The 22,966-nt window shown below is 37.4% G+C and overlaps 2 protein-coding genes across 3 annotated transcripts in view; one reads left to right on the forward strand and one right to left on the reverse strand.

Moving 5' to 3' along the window:
- Positions 1-1,401: 1,401 nt before the first annotated feature.
- Positions 1,402-9,902, reverse strand: zdhhc22 (zDHHC palmitoyltransferase 22). The gene is made up of 3 exons (NM_001424010.1): positions 9,548-9,902; positions 4,457-5,014; positions 1,402-3,096 (listed from the first exon to the last, which is right to left on the reverse strand). The coding sequence occupies exons 2-3, from the start codon at positions 5,010-5,012 to the stop codon at positions 2,810-2,812; spliced, it is 843 nt and encodes a 280-aa protein (NP_001410939.1). The 5' UTR covers positions 5,013-5,014; positions 9,548-9,902; the 3' UTR covers positions 1,402-2,809.
- Positions 9,903-14,028: 4,126 nt separating this feature from the next.
- Positions 14,029-22,966, forward strand: part of tmem63c (transmembrane protein 63C) — a 143,213-nt gene continuing 134,275 nt past the window's right edge. For both annotated transcript variants that reach the window (XM_005158882.5, XM_068214295.2), the window contains exon 1: positions 14,029-14,079. The gene's annotated coding sequence lies outside the window, so the exon portion shown is untranslated. The remainder of the gene's footprint in view (positions 14,080-22,966) is intronic.

Consider the following 22,966-nt stretch of genomic DNA (forward strand, 5'->3'; position numbering starts at 1 on the left):
AAAATGGATTAAATTTATTTATTTCCTCAAAATTCTACACACTATACCCCATTATGACAGTTGTTGCAAATTTATTAAAAATAAAAAACCTGAAAACTCACATGTACATAAGTATCCACAGCCTTTGCTCAACACTTTGTTGATGCACCTTTGGGAGCAATTACAGCCTCAAGTCATTTTAAATATGATGCCACAAGCTTGGCACACCTGTCTTTGGGAATTTCTGCCCATTCCTCTTTGCATGATTAGTGGAAACAAGCTCTATCAGGTTGGATGGCCACTCCATTAATATTTTGGCGGTGTGCTTTGGGTCATTGTCCTGCTGGAAGATGAACCATCCCTCCAGTCTGAGGTAAAGAGCACTCTGAAGCAGGTTTTCATTCAGGATGCCTCTGTACATTGCTGCATTCATCTTTCCTTCTATCCTGAATAGTCTACCAGTTCCTGCTGCTGAAAAACATCCCCACAGCATGATGTTGTCACCACCATGCTTCACTGTACGGATGGTATTAGCCTGGTGATGAGCGGTGGGTGGTTTTCTCCAAACGTACCGCCTGGGATTCACTCCAAAGAGTTCAATTTTAGTCTCATCAGCCCAGAGAATTTTGTTTCTTATAGTCTAAGAGTCCTTTTGATGCCTTTTGGCAAATTCCAGGCGGTAGAGGCTTCCGTCTGGCCACTCTACCATACAGCCCTGATTGGTGGATTGCTGCACAGATGGTTGTCCTTCTGTAAGTTTCTCCTCTCCACAGAAGAACGCTGGAGCTCTGACAGAGTGACCATTGGGTTATTGATCACCTCCCTGACTAAGGCCCTTCGCCCCGATCACTCAGCTTAGATGGCCGGCCAGCTCTAGAAAGAGTCCAGGTGGTTCCAAACATCTTCCACTTATGAATGATGGAGGTCACAGTGCTCATTGGAACTTTCAGAGCAGCAGAAACTTTTCTGTAACCTTCCCCAGCCTTGTGCCTTAAGACAATCCTGTCTAGGAGGTCTACAGACAATTCCTTTGTCTTCATGCTTGGTTTGTGCTTTGACATGCACGGTCAACCCTGGGACCTTATATAGACAGATGTATGCCTTTTCAAATCATGTCCAATCAACTTAATTTACCACAGGTGAACTCCAATTAAGCTGCTGAAACATCTCAAGATTGATCATTGGAAGCAGAATGTACCTGAGCTCAATTTAGAGCTTCACAACAAAGGCTGTGAATACTGATGTACATGTGATTTTTCAGGTTTTTTGTTTTTTATTTTAATAAATTTGCAACAATTTCAAAAACATTTTTCACATTGTCATTATGGGGTATTGTGTGTAGAATTGTGAGGAAATAATTTACTCTATTTTGGAATAAGGCTGCAACATAAAAAAATGTGGAAAAACTCAAGCGCTATGAATACTTTCCGGATGCACTGTATCTGCCATTTGATTGATAGGAAATAATCATTTAATAAAATATAGTAACATAATCTACTAACAATCTAGTACCTAACTGTAGAATTGCATCTAGCCAAGTATGCATTGTTACACTTTAAATTAATCTTACCCGTTACAAAATGTCACACATAAAGGACATTGGTCTGTGTGTGAGCTATTCAGAAATACCTATTCAAAATGACCTATTATACCAATGTTTTATTCTGGTTCGGTAACTAATTTTGCTCATTTAAACTGAATTTGACTTGAGGTAGCAAACAGGACGCAGACATGAGAATGTTAGATAGAAAAGACATTCAAATGTATTGATGTTCACACACAGTAAGTGATATTTAAATAGAACTGCAACTCTTGTCATACAATACAGTACTGTTTATGCTCAACAAGGCTTCAATAAGAAGAATTTATGTAGCAGTAATGCGATCTGAAATTGATTTTAAATGTTTCTATGTTGTGCTTGATATATTTGTGGAACCTTTGTGTTCTTTCAGCAATATAAAGTTCTGAAGAACATCATTTGTCTCAAATAGTAATATTTTGTAGCTGTATTACACATCCCAGTCCAGTAAAGTGGCTATGCCTCTTTATAAAGAGGCTCTATTAGATTGTGTTTTTACTTTTAAAAGCTGCTATTGTATAAAAAAAAATCAAAATTGCCAAAACGCAAAAAACGTCTTAAAATTTTAGTCAATAATAGTTGTGTAAACCTTCCTTGTATAACTGACCCAATCTTTTAAAGAAGGGTTTACTTTCTTGCTGGCTTGACAAGATTCAAAAGAAATAAAAGCAATAGTAGAAGGTTATACTATGTATATAGTCATATAGTATAGTTATATAGTCATAAGTTTGACTTTTTAAGTGTATATAATTTGCATCAAAATCAAATATGTGGATGAAAACCGGCATAATTTTCCACAAAGTATTTAAAATTCACATATAATTAATTAAATACCAATTTATATTGTAATTCAAGTTCTTGTAGCATATAATCAAATTCAAATCAAGTTTAAACAAATCTAACAGTCACCCACATTTTAGCAGGCCACTGTTGATGTGTTCTGATTACCTAATATGTATGTTTTGTAAATACTGTTTAAACTCATCCATGCTTTAATCCTGACCTCCTCTATCATTGCTGCTTCTAATCACTGCTGCCCTAAACTAGGGCTGAAATTGGGTTTCAGCACAGTGCTGATTGACATAGATATGGATGTTATCACATCTTGGTGATATAACGCTCACCTAATTTACTCTGTGATGACAGAAATCCACTAAAAAGGCAGATCTGTTGGATGGGCTTAAGCTGCTCAAATGAACTGAAGCCCTTATATGGTCCAAATTAAGGTAAACAGAGTGATTTGGCAAGTTTTCAGTCGTGTTTGTGATCATGGTAGACCTGCCAGTTTCCAGGTACAGTCTCGACAGTCGGAACCGGCACGAAAAGTCCCAGAACCCAATGGGAACCAAAAACGTCAGTCAGGTTTGCTCGCCAGGTACCACGACACTCCGACAACTGGCCTTTCTGCAGTTCACACCAGGTCTGTCCTCGGGCCACTAGCAGAAGCTGTTGACAGCAGAAACCAACACTCACTAATCCAATACCCAGCCAGATGTACAGCATTATCACCAGAAAGAACTGGAGACCTGAAATCAAACCTGAAGAGAGAAAACGAGTATTATCATATCCATTGATAAACAAAGCAAAGCACATTTCAGGAAAATCCAACACCATGTCATGGCAATCCCAAACTTTTTGATTTAGTGGCTAATTCATATACTCATTTGTACATTTTAGTACAATTTGCTCATCCTCAATTAGGGGTAGGGTTAGGAGTGGGATTGGCAGACATGGCTCCTTTTAAAAAGTGTAATTATGTTGGCACCAACAGCCTAGTGGCAAAGTACGCTGACATATAGCACTGTGGTGCTGGCGGTGACCTGAGATTGATTCCCGGCTCAAGGTCCTTTGCTGATCCTTTCCCCTCACTCTGCTCTCCTTGTATTCAGTGTTGCCAAATATCGCTGACTTTTTCAGCCCAAAAGCTGTCCAAAACCCACCAAAACGCACAAAAAATATTATATTAATATCTTATTTAATTCTCATGAATTTAAATCGAAATGAAGCTAATTACTTTAACTGTCATGATTTTTAACCACACAGCAAACAACATCAGCTGCCACAACATAACCAGGTCTCATCAGGTCTCATGTTTGCGCTATGCACTGGTTACACCTAACTGAATGGAGCAGGAGGACACAGTTATGGTTTATTATATAAGTCGCATATAAAAGTTACGTTTCAAAACTGCCCAAATTTTGTCAACCCGCCAATGCCATTTTTTACCTGCACAGTCAAAATCAAAACTGCTCAATTGGCAACACTGTATTCCTGTCTCAACTCCCCTCTCCCTTATAATAAAGGTGAAAAATGGGCATTTTTAAATTTTTTTTTGCGTTTTAATATGAATATAAAACCATATGAATTCATACAAATTAGCCACTTTTCTGAAAATATGTAAGTTAAGAGTTTCTTTGTGAGATAAGGCACAAAAAATGGAAGCATGGCTTAATTACTTGGAGGCTGCGACCTTTTTTTTAATTGTGTTTCAGTTTCTAGAGAAATCGAATATTAATTGAGAAAACAGTAGGCGTGGCTTGTTTTTTAAACTGTGAGCTGATTGGATGTAGTAAAATGGCCATTTCATTCAGAGAGATCGGGAAAAAGGTTTCGGGAGTTATTAACAACCCAACAGACAGCTCCTCCTCGCCATTTCTGTTTGTTGTCGAAACTTACAGTTGAAGGGGCGTGGTTAAGTATATTAGCCACACCCAATACCTCAGACAGACGTAATCTGAAAATTGCACTAAAAACAAACAGGAAGTGCATTTTCAGATTTCAATTTTCACTTTTTTGCTCTTGATGACATGCATAAATAAATTGTTCACCACAAAACTAGCAATGTGAACTAAAAAAACCATATGGTTAGTTTTGATGCCATGTGTACTTTAAACTTACCAAGGAAGAAGTAACCAGTTGAGAGTGGCAGAAGAGTGAGGAACGTCAATGGGTTCTCGAAGGAAATAGAGTACTCTATTGTCAGATATGCCACCCCTATTACCAATGAATATAGACAAGAGCTGGACGTATAGATGCTGAACATAATAAAGTAGCGCATGTTCCTGTTCCCAATACAGTTTCCAGTGAAAAAGCAGTGGTGGTCCCGTTTTAGAATCACCTTTTTGCACACTTTACAGAAGTGGCGTCCATTCAGGAGGTAGTGCGCATCAATTCTGTCCGGGCAGTCGGGTGAACAGACTGGGATAACGGTCTCGTTGGCACTCTCGGATGGGTTCCGTATAGTCATGATGTAATTACCCAGCGCATTCCCCATGAGGAATAGAAAGATACTGATGTGAGCCAGCATTGCGGGATTTATAGTCACATCTGAGCTTTGGAAAATAGTGGGCGTGAAAAGGAGGAAGTGGAGAGCGAATGTGACCACGGTTGCAGCGTAGAAGTATGCAGGAGCAATCGTGTTGAGTAGTTTGAGTTTCCCCATCTTGAACAACATGCCTGTGTTCAATTAAAAAAAGACAATAAAGGTCTTTATTATTCAGAACATCAATCCAATGATTGTTGATCAGTATCAACAATTTGTGCCAATGACTATGGTACACTTTAAAGTAGAGCTGCACCATATTGGAAAGATCTAACGTTGCATTATTTTGTTTTCTGCAGTATATATTGCGATATAAATACAATTTCAGCCAATTTATAATTTGGATTAATTGGGATGATTCTGTAGCATCTGCATAAATTGTAATAAACAGTCTACAAGCACAGGATATTACAATAAAGGAAAAGATACAAATGAATTAAACCGTGTTTTCTGGTTTTCTGGGGAGTCTAACAGTATTCAGATAAAGTAATTAAATAATCAAATGTAAAATAATACTGCATCATCTTCATTGACTATTGCGATCACATTGCGACATCAATGCTGAAACAGTATATTATGCAGCCCTAGTTTAAAGTGATACATATTATTGAATAAAATATATATATATTTTTAAAGTAAAATAAAAAAGTTTAATAAATACAAATTAGGATTTGCTTTTAATTTATTCAAACCCAATCCATCCAAGATGAAAGTGACTTTTTTCTGAGTTTCCTCCGGGTGCTCCGGTTTCCCCCACAGACCAAAGACATGTGGTACAGGTGAATTGGGTAGGCTAAATTGTCCGTAGTGTATGAGTGTCTGTATGAATGAGTGTGTGGATGTTTCCCAGAGATGGGTTGCAGCTGGAAGGGCATCCGCTGCGTAACAGCGTGCTGGATAGGTCGGTAGTTCATTCCACTGTTGCGACCCCGGATTAATAAAGGGATTAAGCCGACAAGAAAATAAATGAATGAATTTACACTGTACTGTGCTCACAGGTAAAACAGTTAAATAAAACATAAACGTTTAAATTAAAATGTGCTTTTAAAAGCTAATAAAATTGGCACTGTTCTTAAAAAGTAAAAAGAAAACTGCTGTACTTAAATGTAAAGTAGTATCATAAAGTAGCATATTCATCAAAACCTGGAAATGTTTTTTGGACCTCATAAATAAAGGTCGGAATCTGTGCGCGCAGAATTCCTCAGATTTCCACAGATTTTTAGCCCATCATTAATTCAGTTTATTTACTTGAGTAAATCTATATTTATTCAGTTTTTAAAATAATTACAGTAATATTATTGACTAATAAGAAAATGTTAATCTGATTAATGTAAAATGCAGTAATATTTTCTGTCTTTTAGTAGAAATATCATATGAGAGACTTGCTTTGTTTACCAAAAAAGTGGATCTAATTGGATTTGCATTGTAAACATTACGTAAAAGTTAAAAAGATGTTATTTTTTATTTCACATGTTAAGGTTTTAGTTATAATACTTATTAGTATTATACAAAATAATTCTGCAGAAATCCACAGATTTTTACCAAAATTCTCCTTAGAAATAACAAAAAAACTTCTGCAGATTCCATCTGGCCCTAGCAATATGTCATCATATTCACTTATAAACTCTTTTTGATAAATTTTGAAACATACTATGCATGTGTATTTGACTTATTTGTATATGTTTGAAATCTATACATAACTTCAGAATTTAGAACATCAGAAAAGCAAATGATTAAACTATACCTGTCAACATTGGGATATAATAATACGGGATACGCCCCAACAACCGTCACAAATATGGGGAGGAAATTAGCTTCAAATGATGGAATGCAAACATTAGAAAATCAAAAATAAAATTAAAATCAATCGATCACATCGATGTTATCGTATGTGTCAAAGGGTTAAAAGTGTGTTCATGTTTTACTTTAATTATTCAGCGGTTCCTCCCTGTACCAATAGAAGGAAGCTTGTGTACCACAGTTTGAAAACCACTGGAGTAGATGGTTACGACTCGGAAGACTCTTCGCGTGTCTGTTATTTTGTTTCATATAGTTTGTTAGTTAGTAAAATGCTTAGGGGGAGTTATACATAGTTTGGGTTTTGTTCTTTTCATTTCTTCAGTGCCGCCTACGTCTCTTCTGCCAGCTGTCTTGTTTTTCCCTGTCTTTGTACTTGTTTCAGAGTTGTATATATTTTAAAAACATAATTTTGCCTTGCTCATTCTTTAATAATCTACTTTGGTTGGCTTTTGCACTTAATTCCCTATTTGTATAATTTCATTTTAATTGCATATAAATGTCAAACTCCACTTTCCCCAAGAAAAACATCAGGGGTTTGTAACACCAAAGACTGTAAAATGTTATGTTTGTTGTACATTGTATTAGGCTCTACAAAGCAGCATTACAACAGAACCCTAAAATATATTTACTATGATAAAATAGCGCTGTTCCTGATCGACTGTGTCATAATAAAAGCTCCACTGCTGTCATGCAGTGTATCAGTCATCTCTTATCAGCAATCAGTTCAACAGTTTGATTTCACTTCGACAGCTATCAATATTACTCTGCTTCAAACTAACATGATACTTTTGGCAATACTGCACAGAAACCATAGGTCCGTCAATCATAATTCCAGTGCTCATTTGTAGGAGAGGCTTGTGGGTTGTTGGTAAAAAAAAACTATGGTTTGTCTAACCCCATTACTTTGTTCATTATTTGACCAAAACCAAAAAGTGTTACTTGCCCCCCGCTCTCCCCTATTGTCAAGGCCCAGGGTATAATCTATTTTTAATTTGTAAATATTGTTTTGACACCTGCAGTATTGTTCATTATTGACTTTAATTTTCATGAGTCACTAGGGGCCAGTTTAATCTAAAAGTAAAAACAGAATAGAAAACCCACTAATATGGACATTTAGAACATTTTCCATGAACTATCCCTCACAAAACTGATAAGTTTTTCATATTATTAATACGTACCTTTGGCTGACCAAATAAAAAGTAAAGAATGATATCAGTAGATGTACTGGAATGCTTTCTGAATATAATATGTCTCCAACAAGTGTTGCACAGGAAAGTGTTACTAAATAAGTGTTACTAAATCATTTATTTCATGGATAAATATCAATTGTACTACAAAACTGAACAGCAGAATAGTGATATGCGGATCGATACTAAAATATCGATATCTCCGATACCAGCTTTGTATGTTTTAGAATTGATTATCTGATCAAAATATCGATATTTCAGTAATTTGGAGCAAATGTATAGCAACCACAATTACCCTAGTTTATCTGAATAATGTACAATTAGTCGGAACTACTTGTTCTTCCACCTGCCAAGTCAAGTGCGTAATATGGCACTGTACAACTGCACAGCATGTAGCTAGCCACTCAGTCCACTGGCGTGGCACCTGTTGTTCAGTCATGCAGTCATTGAATGTGGGTGACCGCAAGCGAAGTATGTGTGAAGCTACTTGACTTCCATAAACTCAAACAATGCTGTTTGTGACACGTGTAACAAAACAGTGAGGTACTCTGGTAAAACCACAAACCTAATCAAACATCTACATATAAATCACAAGATAGAATATGACAACATCATAACTAGGCGCTCATTAAGAGGAGGAAAGGAGAGGCACAGGTGCTGCTAGGGCAAGACAGACATCGCTTTTAAAGTCCTTAGGCGCAGCAGGCAAGCGCTATCCAAGTACAGAGGGAGAAAATGTGGCGATGTGGCTGTATTTTGGGGGCTTGGGTTCTTGTGACAATGATAAAGCAACGGAAAAAGGTTAAAAATCTTCAAGGGGACCAAAATGTGAGAATGTTTATCGTTTTATGTTAAGGTGTTCAGGTAGGCGTTTTAAGATATACATTTTCAGATGCTGTCAATTAATATGTAAGTTGGCTCTTTTTTTATGATAATTCTTCCTCAATAAACAAGAATAACCCGTAATATGTCTCTTATTTAGTATAAAGTACATTATTTGATACTTTAATTTTCCAAACTGTAATTTTAGGCAAAGTATCGGTATCGGATCGGTATCGCCGATACTCGCCGTGTTTTTACTTGGTATCGGATCGGATAGTGGTAAACCAGTGGTATCGCACATCACTACTGCAGAAATTATGCGTTTCATACATGTTTCCTAAATATTCTCACGTCTTCCATTGGTCGGCAAAAAAAAATAGTCCCGCCCCAAAATTATGCCAGTGGTTGAGTCCATGTTGCCATGAAGGACTAAAAAAAGCAGTGCTGCTTAGTGCTGAAGAATGAACTTTAAACGAAATTGTGGACAGTATCTGACACAGAAACATATGCACATTAAATATGCTAATCAAAGAATGCACTCTATTTATCCATCGATCTATTTTTATATGTGTGCTAATTTACCATCACTTGTTAAACTGCACGATTAACATCGTTAAAGTGTCATGTACAGTACAGCTTATCATGACGCGATAATATCTCCAACAATGGAGAAAAGGGTCTGAACATCATCTTATGATCTTAAAACAATTGGTAGAGCTCTAATACACATCACAAATTAAATCCACAAGCAGTATTATATGCTAAAGATATGGTTTATGACGATTATACAATGCCTGAAGCATCATACAGCAGCTATCTGTTTGAAACAGAAGCAGGATGAGGATGTTGCTCGCTTACCTGACGCCGATTAAAGGAGAGGAGCCGCTGTATCAACACCGTAGTTCATCCCTCGCCGTCGGTGCTACAGCAGATAAACCACATTTGATTCATTCATAAAAGGCAAATTGGTTATAATTTCGTAATACCCAGAGCATCTGTTCGCGGTGTGTCTCAGTGGTTTAGCACCGCCTGTTGGTGTAGACAAGACAGCATCCAGAAACACTAGACATAGTAATAACAGACAGTAATACGTATAAAACACTGGTAATATGAATGTGTTTACGTATTTTTTGCATGACTTTGCCATTTTATATACGCATCTTTTTTGAATACCACTGAACCATGTTGTTTTGTCTACGATGTAGCTGCACGTTGTATGGCAAGCCATTTAAACATATAGCGCATTGTAGGGTATCACGTTTTTTTAGGATGCTACCGTAGTATACTTTCCATTAAGTATGAGCACTTATCCATAAGCTACTAGTGCTTATTCTTTATATTCTAGTTTTTATTTTTTACTATTACGTTTACCTTTTTAGATAATTACTAATTCATTAGATTGTGTTTTATTAAATCCTATCTTTATTTTACAGAGACTACCCAACAAACACATCTACGCTGTAGCAATGTCTACAACGTTGTAATTTTTCAAGGGCAACGTCGCCATTTATGTGCTCTCTACATTGTTACAGCATAGAAATTTAAGATGTGAGAAGGCTGTAGCAACGTTGTCGTGTGACATTCAGCAACCATGAGACGTTCTTACTACATGTATTAACGCTTTTCCTGGGAGTTTATCAATGCTGCCTAGAATACAGGATAAGCAGTAATCATTTTAATTATTGTTTATTCATGTTTCCTTTTTTAATTTAATAACTGCATATGTAAACTTAAAAGTGTAAGTGCCCCACAAACGTATATAATCAAACTTTTTTATTATATATTTCACAACATTTAATACATACAGTACAGACCTAATTACAAGCAAACAGTATGAAAAAAGGTTTAGATTATATTAAATAATTAACACTGGATGTCAAAGCTCTGGACTGGAGAATACAGCAGCCCGTGGAGCGCAGCCAAAGGCCAGGTGTAGTGGAGAACGCAGTCAGAGAAAGAAATCCAACAGAGAATGCAGTTCAGAGATGGATCCACAGCAGCCACAAGTCAAAATAGGCAGAGAACAAGAGAAAACTGATCAGAGCTTGACACAACAGGACTACACAAATGACCACGGATGTCTTCTTTAGTAAGAAGAAATAAAGCAATACTCACGTCTCCTCTGTTGTTGTTGAATGAGACGCCGAACGGGCTGTTAAAATTAAAACTGATTCATAGATGACGAGTAAATGTTGTACAGTTGTCGTCCATGCCGCCTAAGCACAACCTAAAGCAACGGCCGTTAAAGTGGCAACATTATGACACCGTTGTGACAACCTTCGGCAATAACGTAGATCCTCAACCTTTTAACAAGGTTGGTACAACGTTGTAGGAAGGTCGCTACATTGAGGCAACGTTGTTTGTTTGTTAGGAAAAGCTTAGATCGGGCCCAAAAAATTAAACCCGGACCCTACCCGAACCCGTGCACCTTGTGTCCGAGCCCGACCTGGTCCAACACATTAACGTAATTATGAGCCTGAGCCCAAATAAAACCCAACTATTTTTTAACATGTGTGCCGTTATAACAGATGTTCTCAACTACAATTCTAAGTTGTTTGAACCACAGAATTTAGTATATATTTATCTTAATGAATAATGCTTTCCCAGAGATGGGTTGCGGCTGGAAGGGCATCCGCTGCATAAAAACGTGCTGGATAAGTTGGTGGTTCATTTCGCTGTGGCGTCCCCGGATTAATAAAGGGACTAATCTGACAAGAAAATGAATGAATGAATAATGCCACAAGGACAAAGCATGTAAACCAGTCTGCTTCATGTGTCTGTTAATCGTAGAAGTTACTTTTTTTTTTTTTTTTGCTATCACCTCTTTCACACAACATGTGCGAGCAGAGCGTGAGCATGTGTGTGTGTGTGTGTGTGTGTTTTTTGGAATCCATTTTAGCACATTAGAATGTCGGCCTGTGGGGGGATGCTGTTGCAGGAGCTAGAGCATTGCTGCGCATGACTCGAGTTGCAAATTGTGCAAACTTTGTAGAACCACACATGTTTTGCTTAGGCCAGATTTGCTAAAATATTTGTATAATATTTTTAATTATGGCTTAGAGCTTTCCATCCAATTAAGCTAGTTAACTAATTTAAAAAAGGCTGGGCTCAGGCTCGGGCAGAGAATATAAATTCTTATAGAGACTGGTACTAATAATGTAGGCCCAAATATTTGTATATATTGTAATCATTGGATGCTTTTACTTATTTATTAGATTCTAGTATTTATTCATTAGACGTGTGCTTATAAGGTATCTTATAAAAAATGGCAAAGTACTTGTTTTTAATTAATAGTTACCAGTATCGAATAAGAACTAGTAGCCTATGTAGTATTATTTTTTTTTAATTACATGAAGATGAAGAGGGCTGTCTGGGTCAGTTGGCATTTCTGTGTGGAGTTTGCATGTTTGCATGTCTCCCTGTGTTCGTGTGGGTTTCCTCCAGGTGCTTCGGATTCCCCTACAGTCCAAAGACATGGTATAGGTGAATTGAATAAGCTAAGCTGGCCGTAGTGTATGTGTGTGAATGCAAGAGTGTATGGGTGTTTCCCAGTGTTGGGTTGAAGCTGGAAAGGCATCCGCTGCAGAAAACATTTCCTGCATAAGTTGGCAATTTATTGCATTGTGGTGACCCCTGATTAATAAGGGACTAAGCTGAAAAGAAAATGAATGAATGAATGAATAAAAAGGGCTGTGATGCCTCCATTTTCTGGATATTAGGTTTTGCTGTTGATATTATTAATTTAAATGTACTTACGTAAATGTAAAATATTTCAATAAATAAATGAATGAATGAATGAATTGACCTTATTCTAAAATGCGGAAGTGCGCCTGTTTTTGCGATTATCTTAGAACTTCCGATTCAGTCGCCTATGGGAGAAATGACTAGGAATAATAAACGGCAGAAAATGGCCAAACTACTTGCTCAACAAACAAAAGTTTGCATGACTACACAGACCAAGTAGCATAATATAATAAGAAAATATTAAATTGCAACATCAAGCAGCGTAACGAGCAGTTGTTAACGTCAAAAAATGAATGAAAGTGAATGTGACCGGAAGTCGCGAGACAAAATGATTCAAATGGCAGCGCCCACTCGACAGCTGAGAATAAGGTGAATAGCAGCCACTAAATTATTGTGGATTGATTGGTGAAACTGACATAGCTGATTCACTGCCCCTCCCCCTCCCCAATCGTCCTTGACAGCACACCTTCAATTGACAGCAATGGCAATGTAATATTCACCTTAAGGTATATCAACAAGCAGTATTAGTAATTTTGTGGCTCAGAAAGGAATATGAATAAAATATATCATTAGGGTCTGTAAAGTGAGTGTGTGTGTGTATAGTAATGGCTTTTGTAAAAATTTGTCAGTTTTAATAATAAATTCATTAATCTTCATTAATTTTAGACATGGCAAATACTGTATTCTGTAAAATAAAAGCATGTGAACAATTACTAAAAAGATATTTATAGATATGAAAAGTGCTTTTAAACTAAATATTGCTTTTTATTTGTTTTGCACATGAACTTGCTGAATTATTTCAAGGAATAAGTTGTAATATTTCAAGAGTAATTAATTAAATGAGTTAAAGCCACATTATTTTATTTAGCAGACACAAAAATATAACATTACACTCAATACATTTTGTAATGTGACACCCCAAGATTTAGTAAGGCCTATTCTGGCCACCCCTACGAAAATTTTCTGGGGGGCGCCACTGAATATGCGGGAGAGTCCTGGAGCATAGAGAGTTCGGATGTCTGCTTTAGTATGAAAATAGGCACTAGTAGCCTACTTATAGATAATTTTAAGGAATGTAAACAAAAACAATGGTCCCAAAGTATTTTTTACATTTTTAATTTCTATAGCTTTTAACAATGTTACGTTATGATTGAATTGCATCTTGTTACAGTTATAAAATAGTTATATAACAAGCAAGAAATGTTCATAGGCCAATGACAAGACCGCATTGAAATGGTCTATATTAGATGTCTAAACAGCTTGCCATACGCAGCGGCTCCTTACAATAGATCTACAACACGTAGTTTCAACTTCAACCAGCAGAGGGCAGTGCAAACCATCGCTTATTTGGTCAAATGTGTTTATTTAATTATTTTAGGAGGGGGAAGCGGTGGGGGTTAACACAGATAAAACCATGCCTTGAGACAAACCTGACGTTACGCGATATTGAGCGACGCCAACCAGCTTTTATCTGTAACTCACAGAAACACGCGAAATTCAAACTTATTCGCAGTTTTCGTGTTTGTTGATAGAGCGTCACTTTGCTGACGGTCCCTACACGGAAGGGCGCTCCCCGTGTGCGCTGGTGCTGATGCAGACAGAGAGAAGCATCTAACCGGACATAAACCACAGGAGGTGTTCGAAAGGTAAGCAGCACTATTGTTATATTCACACCACCACCAAAACAACTACTCCCGGAGAAACTTCACTTCACCAAACGATTCAAACACGAAATCTGAACTTCAACGGGTTATAAAAGTAGGCGTTTTTTTTGTTGATGTAACAGTTGTAGACACTGGGTTTAAAACGCTATTGCAGCAGACTATGCTTGGGTGCTAAACATAAAGAAGAGAGGAATTCTTCAATAATTAATCACCTCGAGGTGTCTCGAAATGCTTACCAGATGGGGGTTGCTTTGGCTTGTTTGTTTACCGTCTCATACATCTCCAGGAACCCCACTGCTTTATTGTGCCATGGGAGTGCGCACGTTGTGTCTTTATTATAAGCTCCTGATATGATCTTTTTAAAGTTATGGCTACTTTGCTGCTGCTGAAAATGGATGTATTAGTCTTTACATGCTGACAGCAGGGAGTTTAATGTCTGGATTAGGAATTGAATGGGAACAAGTCAAAGCTGTGCGTTACAAATCAGAGGATGGGGGCGGATAGATTTCTCCACGCTGTTGCCAAGAAGCTGTGATGATGCTCAAGCAGATCATCATAATAACTTCTAATCACAATTAGAAATGTAGCCTCTCATTTTCACTTTGAGAATCAACAGTCAAGAACATTTGCACGGCCATATCTGCACAAATTCAAAAGGAAGAAGAAATAAATGGTGTTTATCTTACATTTTTTAATAAAAAGTGTAAATTAAGTAGAATGACCCATTAAAATTACCTTAATGCAAAAGAATATTATATAAATTTAATCAAATGTAGATATTTATTTTATTTACAATTCAAAGTAGTTTTATATTATAGTTAAAAACTGATGTAAGAACAGATATACTTTCAATAGTCCTGAGGATCTCACAAGAATAATTATTTTGATAGGAATTCATTAAATTACTCAAAAGTAAAATATCTAATTTATTAAACCACTCAAGGAAGAATTGGAGATTTGCTAAATGTTCATAAAAAAATCTTTTAAGTTCCATTAACATTTTTATTGAACATGACTCAAGTTTAAGTTTTACAACTGCAGTGAATTCATACATTTACAGTCATTTATTATTATTTTAGTTCATATAACAATTCACACCATTTACTACTGGCTTATTACCTGCCCATTATTAAGATATTTTCTGTTTATTAGCACTAATAACGTTAGATTTTATTTTACATCCCTATTTCTACTCATTACCTAAACCAACTATACCCACTAAATTGGAATAAGCAAATAAGTGGTATTTTATTAAGCTAAAAGTCTTAGTTATTGGTTTGTTAATAGTGTGAATTGTTTGTTAAAATAAAGTGTGACCAGTAATTTTTCTATAAAGATAGTGTTGCATCATCAAGAGTTTTTCAGTTCCCAACATGCTTTGCTTGAGCTTGAAGGGGAAGATTAAGGCAGTTGGATCTTATTTTATGTTAATAGGTGACATGAGCAGGGGAAATGTGTGACTGCTTAATATTCTGCCATATTGAATGCATACTGGGTGGCACAGCGGCTCAGTATTGTTGCCTCACAGCAAGAACGTCGCTGGTTCCAGTCCTGGTTGGACCAGTTTGCAATTCTCTGTGGTGTTTGCATGTTCTCCCTGTGTCTATGTGGGTTTCCTCCGGGTGCTCCGGTTTCCACCACAGTCCAAAGACTTGTGCTTTAGGTGAATTGAATAAGCTAAATGGTCTGTAGTGTGTGTGTGTGAATGAGTGTGTATGGGTGTTTTCCAGTACTGGGATGCAGCTGTTAGGGCATCCACTGTGTAAAACATATGCTGGAATACTTACTGTAGCTTTTCATTCTGCTGTGGCAACTTTTGAAATAGAGACTAAGCTGAAGGAAAATGAATGAACGAATGTATACTGTAAGGCAGGGGTCACCTGGTCCTGGAGGGCCGGTGTCCCTGCAGGGTTTAGCTCCAACTTGCCTTAACACACCTGCCTGGATGTTTCAAGTATAGTGAAAGCTTGATTAGCTTGTTCAGGTGTGTTTGATTAGGGTTGGAGCTAAAATCTGCAGGACACCGGCCCTCCAGGACCGAGATTGGTGACCCCTGCTGTAAGGGCTATTTCTGAGTGGTCATGCTAATGTATGTTAGCGCTGGTACATGATATACACTCAAAAAATTACTATTGCAGCTTGTTTAAACTATTTATTTACAACAGTTGATGATGTTTTTTTTGGTGAAACAACTTAATTGTTTCATGTTCAATCCACTTAAGCTTGAAAAATGATTAAAGGGCACCTATTGTACCAATATTTCAAGATTTAAGAGAAGTCTTTTGTTTCTCCAGAATGTGTCTGTAAAGTTTCAGCTTAAACACCCATCAGATCATTTATTATAGCTTTCAGAATAATGGAATTTTCTGCTCTGAACACATAATTGTAGCTGTTTTTGTCGCCTGTGCCTTTAATGCTAGTTCTCTCCACCCACCGTTCCCATGTGGCTGTCAGAGTGTGCCTCAATCTCCGCCTTGGCTGCGTCAGATAAACAGCACAGTGACAGCATTAAGGAAGCAGATCTCATGTAACGTTTGTGAGAAATTCTACAGCAATAACTTTCCCAATGATTATTTGATGTATTTGTTGTGTAGTTTATTCAATCCTTTCTGCAACTATGAGACACACAATGTCGTTACAGAGTTCACGCACACACACACACACACACACACACACACACACACAGCGGACACGTACACACAGTGTGCACGGTTAACATTGCACTATTTTTGCACAGCAAATGTGACAGGATACATGCTAATATCCACTGCTGAATGGATATCTGTTATGTTAATGTACAAAATAAATCTTAACGTTAACGTCCACAAACCAGGATTGAAGCGTCTTCTTTTATAATTATACTGACATGCGGCTGTGGGGTGAAAGATGGTAAAATTGCTGTAATTCATTACAAACATGCACTGTTTAATAAACATTTTGCTCATTCTTGATCACATTTGATGATGAGCTGAACACATCTTTTAATCCAAGTTGCTTTGCTCACGTCCTGGCTTGTTGATATGATTATATGTGTTACTACGGAGACATGTTAATATGCAGTTGTCAATCAAATTGGTGGGTGGGGAAACTGCACTCCTATGTCACGCTGTGGTCAGCCTCAAACTGGGAGGGATTTGGATCCTATTTTAACGTCAGGAAATTTCCAAAAAAGAGACTTGTTGTCTTTATATCACCATAATATGACTGTGGGCACACTATACCTACACACACTTCTGTCCAAAAAGCTACAAAAAGAGGATTTGCATCATAGGTACCCTTTAACTTAACTTTATTAGGACAACATGAAGGAATTGTGTGGAACCCAGCATTTACAGTGTAGTTTGCTTTTCTTGGTAAACTTCTCTTTTGCCTTGTCCCAACATCTGGCATCTTTGTTATCTGCTGGTTTGTCTAACAAAAGAGTGTGCAGATGTTTAGCAGCGAACCTAAGGTATGTTAACATGTGCATTTGCATATTTATTTCTTAAAACAGAAACCCTGTTCATGCATATAAAGGATTAGTTCATCCTCATGTCATTTTAATCCCTTGAGACTTTTCGTTCATCTTCAGACACAAATTAAGATATTTCAGATCAAATCAGAGAGCTATTTCATCCTTCATAGACTGCAGAGAAGTCAAGAAGAGGAAGTAAAAACATTGTCAAAAAGTCTATGCGACTTCAGTGGATCAACTGTTACCAAATGAAGCTGTAAGAACACTTTGTGTCACAAAAAAGCTGTAGAAAATGACATTGTTTGCTAATGTCTTCTGCATCAGATCGGGGTGTATGTTTATTGCAGGTAATATGGTAGCTACTTGTTAAGCTGCTGACTCTAATGACGATTTTTTGTACTTTATTTAATAAATGGACACCATGACCTAACAAGACAGAGATAATTTAGGCAGGTAAATAGTTTTCACAGTTTTTGGCTACAAAAAAAAAAAATGTTCTTGGAGCTTCCTATGGATACAGATGAACCACTAAATCACAAAGTTTTTGGTTCATTTTCTGGTCTTCTGAAAGAGATTTTCTGAAAATCTCTGGACTGTTGATGTCTATGAAGGATGAGAGTAGGGTTGCCACTTTTAATACAAAAAAAATAAGGGACGCATATTGTCACAGGCCCAATAGCATGCCAGTGGTGGTCAATCTCAACTTAAAATATGTTTTTTAGGAAAGTGTGAAAACTTGGACATTAAAATAAACTTTTATTGTCTTCTGTAAACTTCTATAGTCAGTCTTTTAGTGATGGGAAGTTCGGATCATTTTACTTACAGATTTTAAAGTCTCGATCATCAAGATGAACGAATCTTTTTTCCGATTCATTTCATTCATTTGGTTCAATTTGCCAACATATTATTAAAATGTTACGAATTGCTTCCAAACACATCTAAAACTAGCCCAAAAGGTGGATTACATGACAAATAAATCATAAATAGAATACTATAAGAAGGAGAAAACAATAATTCAATGTTTACGTGCTCTTTTGTCTATGAAGGTATTGTTCTGTCTTTGCTCAGCTCACCTCTTCATGTCTTCAAATGTCAGTGATTCGTTCATGTTACACTGACAGTCATATTATTTTAACCCAGGGTTTTTCAAAGTCTAAGACAGTGGGCCTCCCTTTTGACACAACTTATCCATTGGCGGCCCCTCCTCCCAAACACGCACACGCGCACACACACACACACACACACACACACACACACACACACACACACACACACACACACACACACACACACACACACACACATTTTGGAACAATTTAATCTGTAAATTAGTTTGAGTGATAAATGCATGACATTTGCCGCTTTCATTAATGGATAGTGTCCATTTGATTATCAAGGGTAGTCTTCTAGTCAGCAGTCAGATTTTCCGTCTGCTTTACATTTAAATGGAGCATCTTGGAAGGATATTCAGCAGTGCGTGATTATCAAACTGACTGTAGAAAGCAATTAATAGTTGTGGAAATGTCACTGCACTTGTGACAGAATGTTGGTTGAAGCTCATAATTGGATCATGAATAAATCATCAGAAGAAACACCTGCTCTTGGCTGATGTCTTTTTCAGCTCCTCGTCCTTACTAGTCTTAGGCCATAAAAAGGGATAAACTGTTGTGAGATTGTCACGTACTGTAATTGCATGTGGTCATGTACTGTAAGTGGTCAAATGTACGTACACAGTGGCTTTTGTTTTACGGGAATAATGTAAACATGGCTTTTTTAGATGATTCTTTTACCTTCAAGTGCTTTGAGTAAGAATTTGCAAAGTAGACATCCAGTCAAAATGTCAATCGTTTTGATTTGCACACTTTTCTTTGTCCAGCACTTTTCACAGAATATTACAAATGTTTATATATAAATATAGTTGGACCACCTAATTTAAAGGGCACATAGTTCACCCCATTTTTATGATTTAATATTAGTATTAAGGTTTTTCTGAGTGTGCCAGTTTAGGTTCAGTTTAAAACACAGTTCAGATTTTTTTGTTATGTGTTAAAAAGTGTCATGTTGTGGGCGTGTACACAGCTCGCTGTTTTAGGGGTGTGTTGCTTCACATGAAAATTAGTTTCGGCTTCCCGCCCAATGTAACAAGGGGGCGGAGCCAAGAGCTCACCTACTCTGTGTTTGCAACAGACAGGCAGATTGAGAGAAGGAGCAGGAGTGAGAGGATCAGCATTCAGCCATACATGTATGACTCGGACACAGACCAAAGCAGAGAGTACAAAATCATTTGTCTTTGTATAGTTTTACAGCCAACTGTGTGCTAGTTTCAAGTACCAAGCTTGGACACAGAGACTAATAACCACATACACTGAATTAACTTTGACTGAGGCATCGGATGTGCCGCTCGAAGCCGCGACACGGCACACCAGACACTCTCTGTGATGCGGCAGAAACATGAAGTCTCCCGAATCATTGTGCCACGCATTTTAGAACTCTAAACACAGGTTTCCATCAGGGCACACACAACGGCGCCCCAGCCGCCGACTTAAAGCACCGCCGCGTGCACCCCGTCAGAAACCCATGCCCAGAATTCCAAAATGCATAGCGCTGCATCAGCGTTGTGCCACGCAGAGCTGACCTTCTAGTGTGCGACCCTCAGGCAAGTTTGTTGTTTTATTTCCAATGGAAAGACGCGCACATGAGGCAACGCGCTTGCACTTTTCAAGCTGCACCTAGTTAAGATCACAGGGAGCTTCTGTAAACGTGAGAAGTGCAAACGGCTGAAGTTTAAGGTAGACGCAATGAAAAGTACAACCAATTATTCCGATCAGAGCGATAATGTGGAGAATGTCGATCTTGTGATGAGCTCAATGAGCCTTGAATCTAAAAATAGACCAAGGATGTTCCTTTAGGGATATCGATTTGACTCGCGCTGAAAATGGTGGACGTGAAACAACAAAATTCGGATTAGATGACGCGCCTGTCAATCAATATTGGTGGGCGGGGGGACCGCACTTCTACGTTAAGTTCTCTTCACTCTGAAAACAGCTCCAATTGGTCCATCGTTTTTATGTAGTTAAACTGAAAAAAAAAAAAGCACTGGGTGTGTTCATATCACCCCAATATGATTATCTATACACTATACTTACACACATGTCTGTCCAAACTGCTTGAAAAGTAGATTTTTTTTTTTTTTTTACCATAGGTGCCCTTTAATAATTGCTATCAGGATGTGCAGGGACTTTTAACCAGCAAAAAAAAATAGTTTGCACCTTTAATGTCTGTTTTTACATGCTTCAGATGACTTTTCTTCAGTTAAGTTTTTTAGGCATGTGCCCCAATTTATATTCTCAATTGTCTTTTGCAACTTTATACCCCTGTGTTACTTGGAGCAACAACTCCACCTCACTCTCTGTCCATTAAAACTAAACATATTGCAGTGACATTTCAAAGAGCTGGAAAGTAAATAAAGGCCAGACAGAAAGGTTGCAGGTCAAAGCCTCCGACATAATAACACATGTGCAGTACAGGGATGAAAACATTTTTTGCCAGTTTGTGTGAATCAACAACTTTTAGGTAACAATTGAAAAGAAAAATGTGGACGCAGACAGTTTTAGATGAAAGTGCCATTTTCAAATTTCCCCCAGATTTGTGTAGACGTTGAGCATTATTACAATAGTAATATTTTTTACCAATGAAAAATTGTTTGTTTGTTTGTTGTGCCAGTTGAGTTCTGATAACCAATCTGATGACAAAGTGTAAAAAAATTCTTATTTCTATTTTAACTTGAGAGTAAATTTTAGTTCTGAATTTTGCAGTGTTTGTTGTTGAGACCCATCTTACATGTGTAAATATAAGAACATTTTGGCTTTCCATTTAATGACTCCCTTAATATTGCACTCATTTAAACAACATCTATAAAGATTTAATCAAATCAGAGGCTTAGTTTACCCCAAAATTACAATTTACTCACCGTTTACTCACCCTCAAGTAGGGCTGCACAATTAATCGGAAAAAGATCACAATCTCGATTCGACCCTACACACGATCCCAATTCAGCCAATTATATTTTCAAGGTGAGGAGAGCATAAAGGCAGTTGCACAAGGCTTCAAAGAAACATTGACACCTTCAAATGGTGTTAAAAGTGTCACATACTGTATAAGGTATAATTCACCCAGAATTGTCATTTCTGTCTTCATGTAATGATGTATTTGCCGCCGCGAAATCCCGTGTGTTGTGAGCAGTTAGTGAACAGAACCTGCATAGGCTGTGAATAACAGGTAATACAATTGTAAATAACATTCAGTTTGTTGCACAGAGCGATCATTTGAGAGCCACCCTGAAAGAATGATTTGCATGTGTGTGTGTTTTATCACAGTGACTGCAGCCATGAGCCGCAATAGGAAGTGAAAATGAAACTGGCCGCACATCATTTTAATGATCATATCGCATTTTACAGTTATGATTACGACAAGCATTTGACATGTTTGTCCTTTCATAGCTAACACATAGTGTTGTGCATAAAAATAAATGTTTTACAGTGTCAGTATAACTACTCTAGCTTATAAAATGTTGAATATAATGCAAGAAGAAATTTGATAATGACAAATGTCTGATTTTACCAGTGAAAACAAATGGTCTAATAATGCTGTCATTTGTCATTGTCAAACACGTCTCAGACATATTAATTAAATTTTATAATTGTAAATAGTTGTATTCTGATGTGGGCGAAGCTGTGGCGCAGTAGGTAGTGCTGTACCTTACAGCAAGAAGGCGTTTCTTTGAGTTTGGATTTTCTCCCTGCGTTCGCGTGGGTTTCCTCCAGGTGCTCCGGTTTCCCACACAGTCCAAAGACATGCAGTACAGGTGAATTGGGTAGGCTAAATTGTCCGTAGTGTATGAGTGTGTGTGAATGTATGTGTGGATGTTTCCCTGAGATGGGTTGCGGCTGGAAGGGCATCTGCTGCATAAAAACTTGCTGGATAAGTTGGCGGTTCATTCCGCTGTGGCGACCCCGGATTAATAAAGGCACTAACATAATTAATGTTTATTAAGGAAATATGAAATAGAAACCCAATAGAAGGTTTTCAATATTTAACAAATTTTTTTTTTTTTTCATTTTTGTACCATTGGGGCCGGAATTATTTTAGATACAGTGTCCGTTTGATTGGCTGATAGAGTTGTTGTCCCAGGGTCATCATAAATTATATTGGTCTCAGGACAACTAGCACTCGGCAAAATCAGGACGAGCATAGAAATCACAAGACATGTCACTTGGATCTTTTTGAACAGGGAAAAGTGTAACGGTCAATTTATTCATTTATTTATTAGACATGGACATCACAATTACACTGGACAACCAAATGCATTTGTTTAAGTGTTTTAGCAAGCTGGCTAATTCTCAACACCTGTCCACA

Source organism: Danio rerio, chromosome 17 (assembly GCF_049306965.1).
Source record: "Danio rerio strain Tuebingen ecotype United States chromosome 17, GRCz12tu, whole genome shotgun sequence".
NCBI classification, from domain to species: Eukaryota; Metazoa; Chordata; class Actinopteri; order Cypriniformes; family Danionidae; genus Danio; species Danio rerio.

Excerpts from the sequence above, each read along its gene's own strand:
- zdhhc22 (NM_001424010.1), bottom strand. The coding sequence starts at position 5,012 with ATGTTGTTCAAGATGGGGAAACTCAAACTACTCAACACGATTGCTCCT. Across the intron at positions 3,097-4,456 it reads AACTGGTTACTTCTTCCTTG|GTTTGATTTCAGGTCTCCAG; the intron begins GTAAGTTTAAAG and ends TTCTCTCTTCAG.